The sequence below is a fragment of the Falco rusticolus genome, chromosome Z (genome assembly GCF_015220075.1).
Source record: "Falco rusticolus isolate bFalRus1 chromosome Z, bFalRus1.pri, whole genome shotgun sequence".
Classification (NCBI taxonomy): Eukaryota; Metazoa; Chordata; class Aves; order Falconiformes; family Falconidae; genus Falco; species Falco rusticolus.
In genome coordinates, this window is record NC_051210.1 from 71,804,210 (window position 1) to 71,823,164 (window position 18,955).

Genomic DNA, 18,955 nt, shown 5'->3' on the forward strand with positions numbered 1-18,955 from the left:
TGCTGGCCACGCTGTTCCCGGCACCAGCCAGGATGCTGCTGGCCTCCTTGGCCACCTGGGCACACGGGGGGCTCATGCCCAGCCGGCTGCCGACCAGCCCCCCCAGGCCCTTTCCCCCCAGGCAGTTCCCAGCCCCCTGCCCCCAGCCCGCAGCGCTGCGGGGGCTGGTGTGACCCACGGGCAGGACCCGGCACTGAGCCTGGTTGACCCTCACACAACTGGCCTGGGCCCATCGCTCCAGCCTGCCCAGACCCCCCTGCAGAGCCTCCTGCCCTCCCGCAGATCAACGCTCCCCCCAGCTGGGGGTCACCTGTGAACTTGGTGAGGGGGCACTCGGTCCCCTCATCCAGATCGTCGATTAAGATATGAAACAGAACTGGCTCCAGTACTGAGGCCCTGGGGACCCGCCAGCCAGATGTTAACTCCATTCCCCACCACTCTTCAGGCCTGGCCACCCAGCCAGCTTTTAACCCAGCACAGAGCACACCCACACAAGCCATGAGCAGCCACTGTCTCCAGGAGAATGCTGTGGGAGACTGTCAAAGGCTTTACTAACATGAAGTCCAACACAAAGCTTTACTTACAGGAAGTTCATATAATAAGCAAAATACAGGAAAAGAAGGAGTACCTTTGGCAACACACATGTTAATACAAGCTGCACGTCTAAGAGATGAAGCCACCCTGCAGCTGTAGTTACAAGACATTCAACCATGACGGCTTTCCTAGGCACAAAGTTAACTACTTTTAAAAGCTTAAGGCTGCAGCTACTTCTAGATAGTTCAGGTCTATAGGTAGGAAAACGAGCTCATTAAATAGCTTTTCACATGTCAGAACAACTACAGAAGTCCAGGCAGCTATACTACTGTATGGGCAAGAACATCATAGCTTTTCCTGGGGATAAGCCTCAAGGTTTTTCAGGCAGCTGAGAGCCTAGAATAAAATATCCATAATTTTTTAAAAGCTCTTTGTATATTTCAGCATGACTGCAATCTTCCTACATGATGTCTTTCAAGATATTAATCTTTATACAGAATCACAGAATGGTCTGTTTGGATGAGTCTAGTCTGCTCAAAGGAGAGTCAACTATACCATGTCGCTCAGAGCCTTGCCAGTCAGGTTTTGACTATTTACACAACCAAAGTACAGCCACGTATGAATGATCAAATTATTAGCCTTGCATCGATTCCCAACAAAGCAATACATTGAACAGTAATATTCCAGAAGTTTATTAGAGTATGACCATCTGTTAATAAAACTTGAGCAGTTGTTCATAAAACACTTGTACCACTGAGCTACAGCATACATATAAATTGTCCTAACAGTAAGACAGACACTGTGGCATTATAGCTTTTCTCACTAGCAAAAAACTTTGTTAGCTTTCAGCCTTCTATTTGTGTTTTTTTTCTACATAGATCTGCAGTTTTTAAACACTCCCTTAGTCACTGTAGCCAACACAAAGTGGTCAAGCCCAAACATCACCCATAGTCATCCCTTTGTCCACTAAATCTGCCTTCAGCCAACAGAGAGAACCTCCTTACAGCTGTGTTGAAAAGAATAGAGCAACTCTTATACAACTACAGTAGAGGAAGGCCTTTTCATTCTCATTCCTTTGACCTGCCTGCCTCATGCAGTGCTTCAGTAACTTGACCTTTGAACAACAGGTACCTTCAATGAGGTGCTGGCAGTTTAACTGCCACGACTCTCCCTTTCCTGAAAAGAACAGCCACTGACACCTTCATTCTCCTCTGTACTTGACTTTCACAGATTTTCAGAACATGCATGGCATGAACCTCAAGGAAATGCAAGTGTGACAAGCAAAGGAGCAGCAAAGGGCTTGACATGTCCCTAATGCTGGGCATTTGCTTGGACTTAATCAGAACAGCTTCTTGCAGAATAGGGCTAGAAAATATTGCTGGAATAAGGCTAATAATACATCTATTTCAGCTTAACTCCTTGGAGTTTGCTGCCTCCTTGTAACATTCATGGGCTCCCAAAATACAAGAATAGGATGAAAAAGGCTCAAATCTTCAATAAAATAAAATATATGAATGTTACAGTCTTTAGATAATGCTACAGCACCTATTTACAGCAAATTGGTTTTAGGTCTTAGTAAAGACAAGAGTCTTCAAACACTGGACCATTCATTAAATCCTCTCCTTTACATGAGTTTTAACTGACAACTGTGACAGCTGGAAAGATATTTTTTTTTAATCAGATTAGACACAAGTAATGCCAAAAAGGAAGAGAGGGTATCGTGTACCACAGTAAGAACACACAGACTGCTCATTTATTGTATTTTTAATTTATTTTACTTTACATTTAAATCTTAGTGAAGATAAACAAATACATGAAAAAATCACAATTGCCTTTTCCCCTACTATGCCAAACTCAGGCCTTTGAACTTTTGTGCTCTGTTTAAAGGGACACAAAAGAAATGTTTCTACACAACAAAGATTCCTTTCTGGTTACAAATATATTTCAAAATGCTAACTTTTTCCAGCTTGTATATGCCAGTTCGCCTTTCTTCTTCCTACCCACCCCACTTCATGCTGCTTAATTCTGGTATTTCATTTAGTAATGAACTGTCAACAAACTGGCTAGTTGGGGTTCTTCTGCACATCTCCACTACAATTTTGTATATTGCTGTCCATAATACTACAGGGTTTAACTCCATTTAAAACAATTTTGTAAGGGAGGGTTCCTCTTCATCTTTGCAAATGCTTTACATATATTCCTTTTAATGAGGGATCACATGAGAACGGCCAAACCAGCCCTCTTGGCATGATCAAAACACAGATGCAAAGCATTCAGTTTGCCAGGCACTGTTTAGGCTGGCAGGGCAGATCAGTGTTTGTAGCCAACCACTGACTAATCAATGTTTCCTTTCACGCAGCCTCCAATCCTTCCTCCAGCTTTAGATGGGTGAGCAAGCAAGAAGTCCAAGATAACACAGTCGACAGGCCTGGGCACGCAGCACCTGGGAACAAGAGACACCTTTCCTTTTCCCCAACCTATATTTACAGAAGAATCATTAAACCCATGTCATTCTGTGTGGGTAAGAATGTGACTCTAGGGCCAGTAATAATGGGAGATATTATTCCTCACCTAATTTGGAGCACAAGCATGAGTGGAGGTAGAAGCCAAAAGGAAAGCAGTGCAGGAGCTGTGTCACTGCCTTATGGCAGTGGTTCTGCAACACACACGGGTGTGGAAAGCAGAGCCCAGATGAGTGCAATGTACTACCAACAGGACAGAGAAACTACAAATGAGTGAGCAAGGTCAGCCCTGCAGGTCTGACCTCACACTCATTCATCCCCAAAGCTGCTTCTGACTTCAAACACAGTATTTAATAGCATTGCACTTGCCATGCAACTACACTGTAAGGCTGGCTGATTAGGACCGCTACTGCAACTGTCTGTGACCCACTCAATTTGTGGATGAACACTGCACGCTTAACAGACATGGGACTAGCACCAGAGGAAGGAATCGTGAATTTACAACTGACAATAACATTTTACTACAGACTGACAAAGACTGTCTGGGAACCCAACCATGACATTCTCTGCTATACTCCAACTATAATCCTGTTTTAGGAAATAACTCAAAGCAAGCCAACTCCAACCCAGATTCCTCTACCATAATTCCAAACACCACAGCACAGTTCTCATTTAACCTACTCCCTCTCCTTTCTGTCCCAACTATCTGGAGATGCTTCAGGTTGTTTCTAGAATATCTGCAAGTTACCTAGCCTCAAACACCCTGCCAAAGCTATGTACCTTCCCACCCAGAGACAGCTGATCAGCAGCCATCCCCCAAGAGCCCAGTTATTCATTCTCACAGAGCACTTACCAAAATAGTAACTCTGACCCTACAGCTTCAACTGTCCCCCTCTCCCCTTGCCTTCACACCTTTTATTTTTCCCTTCTGTTTTCCACCTACCCTTATCTGTCTCTGCTTGCTTTCTCCATTATATTTTCCTTCCACCATTAAAAGAGATGCTACATAACTTATGGGCTGATATTGCCCCCCTCACAGATGGCTCACAGATGGCTCAAGTGCAGCAGAATTACACTTCATCTGAATAAGGTAATCTTAGAAGTACTCTGAGCACATTCCTATTGTCAATAATGAAGAAAAGACACCAATTGATGGCAAGAGGTTCATGTTGAACTGACTGCAAACACAGCAGGTCCTGCTCTACATACCATAGCACTTGGAACATGTTTAACTTCTTCCCTGCATAAAGCATTTGAGCCTTGGCTGGGACAGCAAGCTCACTAGAGCACAGCCTTATGCTGTCCAGAACTGGAGGCACGAACCCAAGCAGCTCTGGAGCAGACAATGGGGTAGAAGCCCTTGACTCCTGTGACAGAGGGAGGCAGAAGCAGAAGCCAGAGAACCTTTTCAAGAACAAGAGGAAGCTAAATAGTCCTTTCCCAAGATGAGGTGGTTAAGGACAATCCATACATTCCAGAGATCAAGTCTTTCCCTGCACACCAAATAGTAGAATCAAAAATTATTACTGAAGAACACAGTAAACCAAGGCAAAGCTACAATCATGATAATTTGTTTGAGGCTGACTTAATTCAACACCCAATAAAAGAAGGACACTAAATAAAAGCAAGTTTCAGTAGTTCATTTTCTCAATAATTGGGTAAAGTGGTCAGACAGCATTGCTATTTATTTTTAGCCAAAGTGAACTCTAAAAGAAAGCAGCACATGTACACAGAGTGGGTAGTACAATTTTCAACAATCCCATGCTGCTTTTTTAGGTTAATTGTAGCATTCAGCGAATACAGTAATTTTACAGCTGTTTAAAGCAGATCCTGCTTTATAACTTTTAAAGTTGTCCCACCCAAATTTTGTTCTTGCACACATGCAGTCCAGAGCACATGGGAGCACAGTGATTTCAGTGGAATGTATCCCAGCAATCTTTCCATTCCAGACCTCCACATAGCTTTTTATACTTTAAAAACTGTTGAACGGGAGCCTACTACTTAGAACATTGGGCATTAAAAAGAAGTGCCAAGCCTTAATTAGCATAGTGGCTAGATTAAGACTTGAGATTTTATAGTACAACATACCTAACTGCCTCATCATTTTGAGATTTATGGAACAACGACTACACCACAGGCCAAAAAGCAGAAATTTACATAAGAACTGCAAACTTTTCAACCCCTGCATGACAGTACAACAAATAGGCATTTCCAGAAATACTAGAGAAATACCAGAAGTTAGAGCTGGCAATTAGCATTGGGAAATCCCAGGCTGTCTTGGCTCTGCTTTTGACAATAGCTACTTTTTCTGCTGAACTGCACAGCCAATTTTAAATTTTAAAAGTTATTTTACTATTTTAATCATTCAGTATTGAATATATTTGGAAAAAAATGTAAATTCTAATCTTTGTCTTATCCAATCAACAAGCTAGCAATTAGAAGAAAATTGGTCTGTTGCCAAATTGCAAGATAGGTTTTTCAACTGATCTTCAATACTCAAACGGTCCTAAAAGTTTTCAGGTTTTGCCCAGAGATAAAAATCAGAGAATGAAAATCCAGCACCATCACAGCCTTCACACAATATGCCTTTTCTAGAGTAACAAGAACACAAAAACAAATCTACCTAAATAGATCACCTAGGTTCCTATAACATCGTAGTATCAAAGAGCTAGGGATCTAGGGATTTAAATGTGTGTAGGTGCCTAAAAAAGTTGATCAGCATCTTGTCATAGCAGACAAAACATGTTTAGACAGGCTTAGTATCTTTGCCTGTTTGAAAATCCACTCACCCCTAATGCACCCGGTTAAGATTCAAGACGCTTTTGAAGTCAGGCCACAATAACTGGATACTACGGAAAACACTCCAATCTCAAGTATTAGTAAGAAGTCTAGTAAGATATTAGTAGCATTGTTTTTGTTTTAACAGGTTTATTTCAAACTCTGCTTTTCCAAGCAAAACCAGTGAAAGTCTTCTGTCTTACTAGGTAGAGATGCTCGCTCTCCACCATATGAATAAACAACAGATAGTTTATAAACAAATTCAAGCTCTGAAGTGGTAGCTCCCAAAATTACCAAACCAACTTTTTCAAGTGTTACATGTAATAGTCTCTTGCAACAATTCAACTCATCCTCTTAGGTTGTCAGCTTTTAGATGTTACTAATAGTAGGTTTTGAGTTTGATAATAGGGACCTGAGGAAAAAGTGGAGAAAATACAGCTTCTCAGACATAAGAGGCTAGTCACTTTGGCAAGACTTAAGTGCAATTTCTGTTTTGCCTACAGACTCTTGAAGTGTGCACAACCACTACTTAGCTTCCAGTCCCTGCATTTGCTCCCGCCTAGGCATACTGTTCACAGATTTCTAGTCTACAAGCCTCCTCCTGTAACTATATATGACAATTTAACAATACACATTTGTGACAATGATAAATCTCATTCACTCCAAATACGCATGTTCACAGGCAACATTCACCGCAAGAAAAGACTTCACAGCTGTTAAGTGTGTCAAGGAAAAAAAAATCCTCCAGTTAATGGAGTTGCCTGCACGTACAGAGTGAATCAGGTGAGGTGCAAGGGAACTGAGCAGCAAAAGCATGAAGTGAGGAGGCACTCTCCCACCTAAGAGTCATGCTCCCATCTCTCAGCTGTGAACTATATTGATTTTGTTATATATCAGAATTAGTAGGCTTATTTACTTGTGTTCTTGCAACTCCTGTGCTGGCACGCCCACCCCTGTGCTTTTAGGCCAATAATCTCAAGGTGTGATTTGACAATGCAAAGCCTTGCAACAACTGCAGAAAGGGATGTCCTGCTGCTCCTCCTACTTTCACCATTCCTCTCAGGGCCGACCCTACAGTGAGACAGAGCAGGGAGTTAACCAGCTAAAACTCACCCCACAAAAGTAATTTTCCATCACTTTATGTCCCTGAACTGGCTCACCACAGGGTCAGATACCCTCAAGACTAGAAGAGCAGAGATGAAAGAAGTGGGAGGAGGGTGCTAGATTGGTATAGTTATTGCACTGAAGCAAAACTCCACAGCAGGGATACAGAAACATATTTATGAATATCAGCCATTGTGCCCACTTTCAATTCAGCTACTTCAGAACAGCCTAGAGAGCTTCGATACATCAGTGAAGTTTCCTGCGTGGTCTCTATTCTAGCATAGAGTTTTTTGTTATCAGCCTTACTGCAGAAGAAGTGTCTGTGGAACTCCTGTTTCTCAGGCACACCTTGAAGACTTATTCCTACTCCTCCCTCTCTTCCTATTTTTTTATGCTAACAGTGAGACTACAGAGAACAGTACTGTTCCTTACCCCAAGATACCTTCAGGTCTAAAAAACAACAAATTAAAGATTTAATCCAGAAAGAAACACAAAGGAAGTGGGATGAGAAAAAAGAATCCCTCCACCCCTGCTGACTTTACCCTTATCTTCAATCCAAAAGCAGTTACTGTATCTTATAAATTGAGATACAAATAAGACTAATTCCAATTAAAACCACCTCCTCTTCCTCCTCCTCACAAATTATAGCTGAGAGCAGCTTCTGGAAACTAAAAAGAAGTAAAATTTCCTTGTATCTTGCACAAAATATAGAACAGCTCCTGTTGACTGTTTTGAATTATGCCCTTCAAGTTTGGCTTCAAAACAGAGCAAACCAGACTGTCACAGATTTAGACTACTGTGCTCTTAAGAGTTGCATATCTAAATTTTAGGTTATCTGAAAAATCCTTTCTGGTCAAGTTTGTCTCAGGCCAGTAGACAGCACCAGTATCAAAACAGCAATTACTTTCAGACTCCACTTGGTTTTGGGGAAAGGCATAAGTGAGTTATCAAGGATAGATATGAAGGAATAAATGAACCAGTGCAATTTATAACAGTGGGTGGACTTGCTACAGCAAGATCTAGTTGCATCACGCATGTCATAGCCTTTGCTCTACAGCAGCAGCTCAGCCAACTAGTATAAAAGTGTGAATGAAGTCATCCTAACACACAGGCACACCTCAATTCCATAATACCAAGTATGTTCATATATTAGCCAAGGGACTGTTCTCATTACTCAAGCAGATGCCTATAAAAAATTTTACTGGTGTAGGTGAACTCAAAATAGCAACTGCTGCTACTCATTGCAAGAGAAGCAACAATGTCTGACCACAAAATTCTAGCAGTTCAAAACTGAATGGCATATTCAGTTAGATGAGACACCAGACGTTATTTTTATTTGTTGTGAAGTGGCACAAGACACTTGCCACTGGTTGATTCAGTCCAGTGGCTAACAAAAGCCTAACACGGCTTAAGCAGTTAGAAGTGTTTCCCTCTCCTCCCAAAGGTTGGTTGACATATTTATCTTGCTTATAGAGGTAGCCTTTTTAGAAAAAGGTCTTGCTAAATTGAAGGAGTAGAGTGCTGCTAGGAAGCCAATACAGCAGCTGCACTAAGTGCTAACACATAGCTCAAAAGACTCTCTAACCAGTAACAAGCACATCTGTAGATTACACCACCAGACCTTCTCTATCTTCTTCACAGCTGCTGAAGTGCATTACAACTTGGCTAAAGAAACCACTCCAATGGTGTGCTGTAAGACCATCTCTACGTAAAAGCACAGCCTGAGGGCAGTGTGTAATTTTATTCCTGAACATCAAAACTTCTGAAGAAGGTCCATTTTCAAACTTAAAGCGTCTTCACCAAATATGGCTGCTCTAGGACGCTGTGTGAATCTGGCCATGACAAACAACAATACGCCACTTCTTTCAAAGCAGCACACAAATTTAAGATGAAGGATGGAAGATTATGTAACTCTTCACAGATCATGAAGATTTGTTACAAATTCCACACAAAATCTGGAAAGACAATTAAACACAAAGTCACCTATTTCACACCTGGTCACCGCACTATCAAATAAGAATTTAACATTAGTGTGTGACAAAATGTTGGAGTGAGTAGCAGTAAAAAGACGAGAACAGGACTGGACTACAGCAGTTCTGCTCCAGTGAAAGTATGCTTACTAAACAAGCTGAAGCTTGGGTCTCTACCAACAGTACTACTACTACTACTAGTAGCAAGAGGCAATATATGATGTGCAGCCTAACGTTTTTCTAAATGCAGTTCTGAAGAGTCTCCTGTAGGACCTCTATATGTATGTCTGTCACCCTCACTGCTCAAGCCTCATATCCAACTCTGCTGTTATACTAGAACTGATAAGCCACAGCTGCCCTAACTACACAGCTGGTTCCTGTATTCTTGCTGACAAAGAAACCTTGCCACAGACTGCAGCGACATTTTGTTAAGTGCTCAAACACCACACTGATAAGAATGGTGTTATGCTTAGACAGAAATGTGATTGGGTACTAGGCTTAACCCTATACCTGGAACAAAGTCTCAACCTGGGCACCAGCACAACCTAACAGAAGTTCTGCAGACCCCACACATGTACAGGACTCAGGGGGAGCAAGGCGGTGAAATACTACTAGTTTGCATAACAGAAATTTGCACTCCAAACAGAAACAGCCTACTCCATACCATAGTCAGCTGTTGCCTTTGTGTTTGTAGAAAGGTTTTCTTCTCTGTAATTCATTAACCTACAACCTTATCAAGGTGGGAGTGAAGAACTTGTTTCCAGAATGGGAACCAGCAGTCAAACTGCAAAAATACTTACGTCACTCTTCCTGAACTTTGCTTTTAAGCTCTTCATGCTGATCACATTCAACCTTCCAAACCTTTGAGGAGCTTTTTATCCTTCTTCAATATCTAAACAAAAAAAGAAAGAAAAATAAGATTCCAACTTGATACCATTCTGTTCACTGGCAGCCAAGTCTGAATTGAATTTGCATACCTGTAACACCCTTTGAGGATTTAGCCCTCAAGCTCTAAGAAAGATTAACAGCCAGCTAAGGGAAAGTTTGTTTCTCCAAACTTAAAAACAAGCCTAAGTCTGACCACAGAAAAATAGAGAAAATCTTTACCAAAAATTCAAGTGTGTATCATGTTACACTAGCTACCTCTTAGCATAATTAGATCACCAACACGTTCATACATGTAGCAATTTCTCTGCCCACTGCCTAATTTTAACATCATCATCAGGGCAGCCATTTATAAAGTGGGAAAAGCAGAAATAAGTATGCAAAGTCATCCATTAAAACTTCACTATCCTACAGCCATGGGTCTGCACTGAGTAGCTGAAGTTGTATGCACAAGTCTAACCACTAACCAAACTCAAAATTATACTTATTATACTTAAAAATTATACTTAAACCATACATGACATACCAGGACAGCTCAACACAACACAGCAGATAGAACCACCTGAGCAAGGACAAAGGCTGTCACTGGAAGAATTGTTTTATACTCTTCCCGGTAAGAAACTATATGTGTATTCCTGGAGTCATAGCTGCTTTTAATTTGGCAATGTACTATCACAGTCATGTTCCCCCTTCCTCCCTTTCAAGCACAGAAACGCAGCAGTTACACAAACATATACAACTAATGTTACAGACAAGCTGCAAGCTCTCACAGAGGAACAGGGAGCCTAGAGCAGTTTCCTACAGACAGCTTCTGTGTACCACATACTACCAATCCAAGGGAAATGTATCAGCAAACAGCATTAAAGTAGGATGGCAATGGGCTTTTGCCTAGAGCACAGCAGAAAAACTTAACGAAAGAGCAGCATACATCTAGACCGGCCAAAGCCATCTATGCAAAAATGTTTCAAATTACTAGTTTTACAGTGTGCTTACTGGAATAGCCAGTCACTCTCTTCTACAAGTTTTAGCTGCTCTACAAATTCCTTCTGAAGGAACAGTTTAAAGTAAAGGATGTTCAGCTGTATAAACTTCCTCCTTCCACCCTAGAAAAAAAGAAAAAGGAGAAAAAAATATTACAAGTCTAGCCAGATAAATAAATAACTGAAATGAGGGCTGGAGCATGAATTCAAATAGGTCATGCAAGGTCATTAATGTTTCACATCACTCTTAAGAAAGAGCAGATTAGTTTGAGAAGCAAAGTGAAATTCAGTTGTTTCATAAAAGAAAGTCTCATTATTATGAAACAAGTTGCTATGTTCTACATGATCACTCTATGAAGAGTTTTAAAATGCAACTACACAGTATACTCTTGGTAGAATATATATGAATGCTTCCACAAAATACAACACCAAGTACCATTCAGGAATAGCAATTAGTGCTAGTATATATGTCATTTAGTTCAACCCCATATTTATCTGAGAGCCATTTAAGACAAACACAAGTATATTTCTTCAAAAAACCCCAAACAACCAAAAAAACTCCATACACTATATATACATAAATACCCTTCCCCACAGAACACACACCTCCAGTAGGTAATCTGAATGGGGTAATTCTGTAGGCTGTTAAAATATCATTAAATCTAATTAAATGACTCAAGTCTAATTAAACAGTCATTTTGAAGTCATACCAGATTCCTGACTGCTTTCATGTATATGAACGAGGGGTTTCTTTCATAGTTCTTGCTTTTCATCTCAGAGAGAATGGGCTTGTGGCATTTTAATTCTTTAGTGTGCAAAAGGAAAAGAAAAAATATTTTGCCGAGGCTTTTCACTCCCTGACTTAAGTGACAATTTCTTAGCTTTTTCCTGGGCTAAACAGAGTGTTTGTAAAATAGTAACCCAAAAAAAACCCAAAACAGAAACAAACAAAAAGGCAAGTTTTGAACAACCAAAAAGAAGGAATTCTTTTAGGTTGCCCTGAGAGAAACATACCACTTCCGCTACACCTCCTCAAACTTTGGAGAAAGTGTTTAAATTGCACAACAGCTGTCACAACATGCACTGGAAAGGACTCGACAAGAGCCTGATAGTCTCCTAAATCATTCTCTAGCAACACCAAGGATGATGACCATTGCAAAGACCAGAAATGCCAGGGTATAGACAAGACAAATGCCATTACACCTACCTGGCCTTCTTTACATACCATGCTAGAGGTATGTTAAAAAAAAAAATATATATATAGAAAGAAAGAAAATGGAGGGCAAAACCCCAAACTGTTTTTAAAACTTCTGGGAAATACAAAACACCACCACATTTTAAAGGAACTTTAAAAGCTGAGAAACATCATACATCCCACAAAATCCAAAACTTAACACAACTTTTTATTTTAAGACTAAGAACAGGTAAAGTTTATTTAAGTAGACCAGTTAATAAAATACAAAGAAATCCTGAGAATGCGGAATTGAAAACAAGAAAACTTTCCTCATAATACAGATTGCCAAAAAATTGTCTACTATAGGCAGTCTTTCCTCTTCCCACCCCCTCATCATTTTTGGCTCCCATAAATGAAAGATTTGTTATAGCTCCCATGGAAGATAAAGTACTGAACGCCAGGGCTATGGGGGAGATGACAACTCCTTGTAGGTATATGCATAAAAGAGCTGCAAAGCTGGATTCTCTTCTGTAAGAAACCTTTAACAAGAGTCTAATTAACAAGCTCTGCAAGCACTCCTAATACACTACTTTTCCCCCTTTTGAGGAAGGAAGAAGGGAGGTGAGCTGTGTTTGTGTTAGAAGCCAACTTATTTTTCCCACAGGATACTTCACCTCTTGCGTAAGTGCATTTTATACATTGAATGTGAAACTCAAGTCCTCAGTGTAATTAAAAAAGCACACACAAGCACACAAAAGCAGCATTACCAAGTTTAGTGTGTGTCACATCTCAATTTTTTCCGTAAGAGATAGCTAAACACAAACATTAAGACTGCAGCTTGTGCATTGCAATGCCCATAATCCTTCAGCTGTAGAGATAAAAACCCATGAAGTGATGAGGGCTGCCTTTTCCTAGCACTGTTTAAAGGAGGAAGTCACCCCTCAAAGGGTGCAATTATTGGAACTGATGCAAAAAAAAAAAAGGTCAGTATCCTGATTCAGCAGAGCTTTATGACAAATGTTCATTTGCCAGAGTAGGGATAAAGGAAGTACCATTAATACAATCCTGTTTTGTAACAGGAAATCACTGCTAGAAATTCACTAGGGAGCATCAAGACATCTCAAAAAAGTATTTCTGCAATGAATCACAGGTATTAACGAGAAATTTCTACGAGCAGTGGCATTTTTCCACTTCCAGAACAAATGTGATAATAAATACTAAGCACTGCCATTTCGCAGCTGCAGCAAGTTAGCTGTAGAGAAGTGCTTAACCTCAAGGATTCTCAAAAGCTAACGCAAGTCACATGCTTTTAACCATTAGCTCCAAAATTAAGTATCTAGTCCTCATCTTCCTTCAACTTAATGTTAAACAATTGTTTTCAGGAATACAAGCCACACTAAACATCCTTAGGTTGGTGGTAAACCTACCTAGAAGGAAGAAGCAACGCTGAAGTGGTGGTAATCTTTGGCCTCAATAATTTCATTGAAACTGTGTTTTAACACACAATACAGTCTTTAGGTTTAAATATAGAAAACAGATTAGGGTAATATCCCCCATTGATTTACAGTGAGATTCATGCAAACCACAGTAAACAACAACACTGCCATATTTGTTTCCTTTCATTAAATTGCATTAAAATCAGAGCAAGGCCTTTCAAACAATGTTAAATTAACTCCTTGAATGGCCGAAGATCCAGTGATACAACAGTAAAACAGCTTTAGCTTTATTAAGCAAAACTACCAGTTTACAGTAAAACTGCACACTATGCACACTGTTCATGCTAATGAGTTACCCTTTATTGGTAAGTGCAGAATTCAGTTAATTTAGGTGTCAAAAATCTTGCACCTCTTTCAGAATACCCTGAGAAGCCTCCATCTCAGACAGTGCTCTTCTGCATCAAAGCATGATTCATGACATCAACTAATTTCCCCTTCCCCTCCCAAAAATACTTTAATGCAGTTTTTTAACCTTGTGAGGTTACAGAAAAGAACTAAAGACTCCATGCAAGATCTGGCAACATAAGAAGAAAAAAAAAAAATCAAACAAAGGTCTGCAAGAATACCATTGCCACCATACACTTACATCTCCTTTGTGTGAATACATCTACAGCCACAGGGGAAAATAAAGGGGCTTCAGAAGCACCTTCTCCCAAAGTACACACCACCATTTATTCTCTGGATAATTACTTTCTGAATCACAAGAGCCTCTGCAGCAGCCAGCACTGCAGAGCAGCCAGAGGCATCCACACTACTAGCATCCCTTCTGCTGCCCACATTCAGTACCCAACTTCTCAAACGCTTCACGTGCCTAAGCTCCCCTGACCTACTATCCAATACCAAGAACATGCCCAAACCTGAGCATCTCCTTAGCATTGCCAAAGCCACAGGACCACCTGGAGGCATTAGCCATTGCCCAGCCTCTTTAGTTGCTTGCATATAACCGCAGCAAGCCCATGATGTCTTAAAAAAAATTCCACCAAACACTTCATCTCTGACTACCTTCTCATTTCCACCCAGCCGAGCATGTTCTTCTATTTCTCAGGCCAAAGCAGAAAAGCCTGTATGAAGTGACCAAAAGCAACTGGAACATTTCCCCACTCTGTAACAGCACAGTTCAGTTTTTCCATCTTGAGTAACCCATCCTCCTATCATAGGAAAAGTCAAATGGAACAGAATTTTTTTAAACTTAATGTCACCTATAAAGCCAAATAATCCTTGGGTTGGTTAATCTGCTATTACTTACTAACGAAAACACACTGAAAAATGCACTGAGAAGCCCAAGCACTACACAAGAGTGGGAGTGATATATATACAGTTAATCCCGCTCTAAACAGAATCAAGACATCAAAGATAGCAAAGGCCTTGAGTAACAGTACAATCCCTCTATCTGTTCACAAATCACTGGCAAGGATGTGCTGAACTGTACAAATTTAAGCATTTGAGCCCAAAAGTTACAGCTCTGTAGATAACGCATCAGTAACAAATCTACAGCTGTTGCTCCCCACTCCAGAATGCTTTGCATCAACTCTCTACTCAAACTTCCTTTCAATATTCAGAATTTGCACAAGTTAAGACAATTTTTAATGGATTCAGCTGAAGCAGTACCAGCCTCTGTGGATGTTATACAGCCACTACAAACTCAGGCAAGAGTGTCAGTATGTGCAGTTTGTTACAGCATTTTCAGAAACAGTTCTAGACAGTTAGGCGAAATGTTGCATCAACAAGACCTTAGACGCAGTGAATTACAGGAGAAGATTAGAAGAAAATCAAAATGTGACATTGCCCTGATTTGTTTACTTGGCATATTAGACAGCACTCCAGGCAAAATTCTAGCTCAAGTGAAGTCCAGGCAAATTTGTCATTCAACCATTACACACAACTTTACTCTGGTCTTACTCCAGTTCTTTTGTCTGAAAGTATCTGTCAACACACATCCAGCTCACTGAAAAGCACAGTGAAAGAGACAAGACCCGCTGCATGGACTGGGATATATCACTACTCTTCTCTGCTTTCAATTTCCCCATCTCTAAAACAGAAACACACCCCACCCACCCCCAATCCCCTTGTGTGCCCCTCAGTTTTGAGGCCATATTCTCTGGTTTGATCATACATAAGATACATTGCAGTCCTGAAGACTTTTCCATGTTCAGTGCTTAGTACAACAGAGCTAGATTGGAATTGAAGCATCCAGTTACAACTAGAAATAGAGAAAAATTATGCAGACTCCCACTTGTAAAATGCCAGTTCTTAAATGAGAAGCCCACATGGATAACAACAGCTAATACTTGCTTATATTTCCTCCCTTCTTAATTATTCTATATCAACCATTCAACTAGATGCTCCTCAGAATGGGCAAACGTGACAATCCATACAGATGCAACGTTAAATCTATTACTTTAGGGATTAATATTTTGAAATAGCCCTAAGGCAGAACAATCATCTGTTAAGGCAGGAGTTAGGAAGACAGGAACATCAATTTAACTTCTCTAAGACACTGCCAAGCCCCACTCCCATAAACTCTGCCCTTACGCTTTTGAAAGGTCTTGGAAGGGCATCCTGCTGAAAACTCCTATAATCTAGAAATACTTTCAGAGACTGTGCTGATAACATGGCTCCCCTATTCAGCTTCCAAGTTTCTGGGTAGGGAAAGTATTTTAGCTGGCAAACATTAGAAAGCTGGTACCTTTCTAAACATTACCCAAAAATGGAAAAAGAGTTGGGTGTGTTTCCACTCAACAACAACAAAGGAAACAACAACAACAGAAGTACTAGGAATTCAGGTATTTTCTATCCTGGAAAACTATCAATGCTATAAACAAGCGGAACATCAGCAAGATTAACACCCACATCTTAGCAGTAAGTAAGTGATTTTTAACTGATTTGATTCAAGTTGCTGAAACTTATATTCAATAGCAGCAGCACTGGATGCTGTACAAATATTAGAGAAGATCATCACATGTTTATGGTACTTCTCCTAGCCTTCAGAGACCTACCAAGCTTCACATCTCCCTTGGAGTTATCATGCTGGTGTCTCAGGCAAGTCCTTGTAAACAAGGCCATCAGAAAGCACTCGCCTGTCAAACTCCCTAGAGACATTGCATGGTGTCCCAGTACCTTTGGGAATCCAGACATCTGCAATAATCAACAACAGCTCCCTGCCTCTTGGCCATTATGAGGAAGGAAGTGGAACATCCTCAGCTACTGAATATACAGTCACAGACTAACCAACATACAAATTCTTTTTCTATCGTAATGACTGAATAAACTCAGCTCTCCACTTTAGACATCCCAGCCCTCCCACCCCCCGCCATAGATTTAGGTGAAAAAAACCCACACATCTTATTTTACAGTATTTTGAATACCACTGATGGCTTCCAGGCACAAATGCAAAAGGAGGCTATGGTAGCTTTAGAAAAAATACGTAAGTTATTACAGCATTCATCTAATAATGCAAGACCAGCCTGCAGAGGAAGGACTTGAGTCAAGATGTAACACTTCCCAGACAAACGTACCATCCATTACGCTGGAGGTTTTCTCCTTCAGAGATGGTCTCAAGTTCAGCACATTGACTACAACCATCACCTCCAAGCATTACTGGCCATCCCATTCTGGATCTCAACACAAGGGAAGGATGCTTTCTTTCACTGCTATGTACTCTAACTACAGCAGCCCTCAGCAAGTACCTAGACTGTTAGCTAGTCCTAAGTGCCAGTGGACATCTTCAGTTGTTTCCACACTACACCAGACTTGCATTTGTCTCTGGTCGTTTGACTCTGATAAGCTCTGCTCTAATGTATTACCTGAATTACAGCTATTTGCACTACTTTCTCTGTACCCTAAAAGCAAATTGTTAGATGACCCCCAAGATGTAAGAAGCAGCAAGGACTGACATCTCTGAAAACAAGCCCCAAGCCACCTCAAATGCAGAGCTATTATTGCTTGCGTGCATTCACAGGCACCTAGACAGCAACTCCAAGGAATGCAAGCAAGTGAACAGGCTTCTCAGGCATGAAGCATGCACACAGCAGGAGGGCCAGTTACTTGAATCTATAGCCCCAGAAGATGTTATGGATTGCTACGCCCACACCTTGGGATTTTCAGTAGTCCACTGTCTCAGTCGCTAAGCAAGGCTCTAAAAGCTTCAAACTGATTTGTTCTAGTTTTGCTTGGTTTTTCTCCGTAGTTATTTCCAGCATTATCCCTGTGCAAAAAGAACAAGCCCATAATCAGCTCTTAAAAGGAATGTGATTAGGTTATTGTTGCAGTAGAATTTAGAAATTGCCAACATCTCACACAAGGCTAAGTTCTTAATGTTTTTCCAAGCACTGCTTCCCTCTCAGAAGAGGCACAACCTCCTTAACAGAGAGGGGTAGAAGAAAAGTAACACCGTCAGGAACATATAAAAAAAGAAAGGCATGAGGCAAGCGAGTGAACCCTCTTGTGAAACGCTTACATCGCTTCATGAGATGAGTAGCCTTCCGCCTAACTTCTTCTCCGCTTGATGTTATCCTTCTCTTGGTTCGGGAAAGGAAAACGGAGGGGGTAGCATTTTATTGCTTTGCTAGCAGATGCACTCTTGGAAGAGGGAACAGCACAGGGCCAATGTTTTTAGAGACTGGAATGACAGACGTCTGCTACTGCATAGTGACTTACTGGCACTGAACTTGGCTTCAACTCGAGAGAAACCCTGAGCTCATACCAAGCCTCGTTCTATTCAAATGCTCTTTCAGTCTGGTTCATATGGCTGTTATGCAATTCTTCTATTAGTAAATAAAATCTCATTGACAGCTTTCCATGAGTGCCCAAGACAAGAGCCAAGCAGGTCACTGATAGATATTTACCAAATTCATTAACTTCTAGTTAATCAAGGACATCAGAAGGCCTTTCAAAAATGACGTTATGTGTAGTTTATGGCGTTTGATTTTTATTTTTTTTTAATAACACACACTAACCTGCAACCCACTGGAAGAAAGAAGACACTACAGCTTCTCCTAAAGTGGCACTAGACTGCAAGTGTTTTCTATCAGTTCTGTAATAAGCATGCTCACACTCACTATAGGAACAAACGGGAGAATTTGTTAAGATTCTGCAATGCTGATAAAGCAGAATTTATAACTAGTCTTCTCAGGGAGAAACTTAAGAATGTCACAAGTGGCAACAGCAGACTGCGGAAGGCTTGTGCTGCCAAACGCTGTGCAAGAGAAAGCCAAACCCTTCGCGTGCTTTTTTGGAAGTCAGGAGCACAAGTTCCTGGTTAAACTCGATGCGATTCATAAAGCAGACTATTTAACTTTTTCAATCAGCTACAGAAAATTCTGATGCTTCAGGCCCCGCGGCCGGGGGCAGGCGCAGTCCCCGGCCGTGCCGGCGGGGCAGGAGGGGACGCAGCGGAGCCGCTCCAGCTGCCGCCCGCCGGGGAGCCGGCAGCCGGCCCGCCCGCCCCCGAGCTCCCCAGAGCGCCCTGGGGACGACCCCCCGCACCACCGCCGAGAGGCCACCGTCCCTGGGGCCACCATTTCTGTCGGAGCGAGGCAATCCGAGGGTCCCCCCACCGCGGGCGGGTTTAACT

At 41.3% G+C, this 18,955-nt stretch overlaps 1 protein-coding gene across 2 annotated transcripts in view; it reads right to left on the minus strand.

The window, feature by feature from the left end:
* RAI14 (retinoic acid induced 14) overlaps nt 1–18,955 on the minus strand; it is an 87,302-nt gene that overhangs the window by 67,584 nt on the left and 763 nt on the right. Inside the window, exons 2-3 of one of the 2 annotated variants that reach the window (XM_037372821.1) lie at nt 10,727–10,836; nt 9,649–9,740 (exon numbers count right to left, since the gene is read on the minus strand). In XM_037372821.1, the coding sequence (XP_037228718.1) occupies nt 9,649–9,684 (36 nt within the window). In that variant the 5' untranslated portion in view covers nt 9,685–9,740; nt 10,727–10,836. The remainder of the gene's footprint in view (nt 1–9,648; nt 9,741–10,726; nt 10,837–18,955) is intronic. The other variant, XM_037372820.1, reaches the window with a different exon arrangement.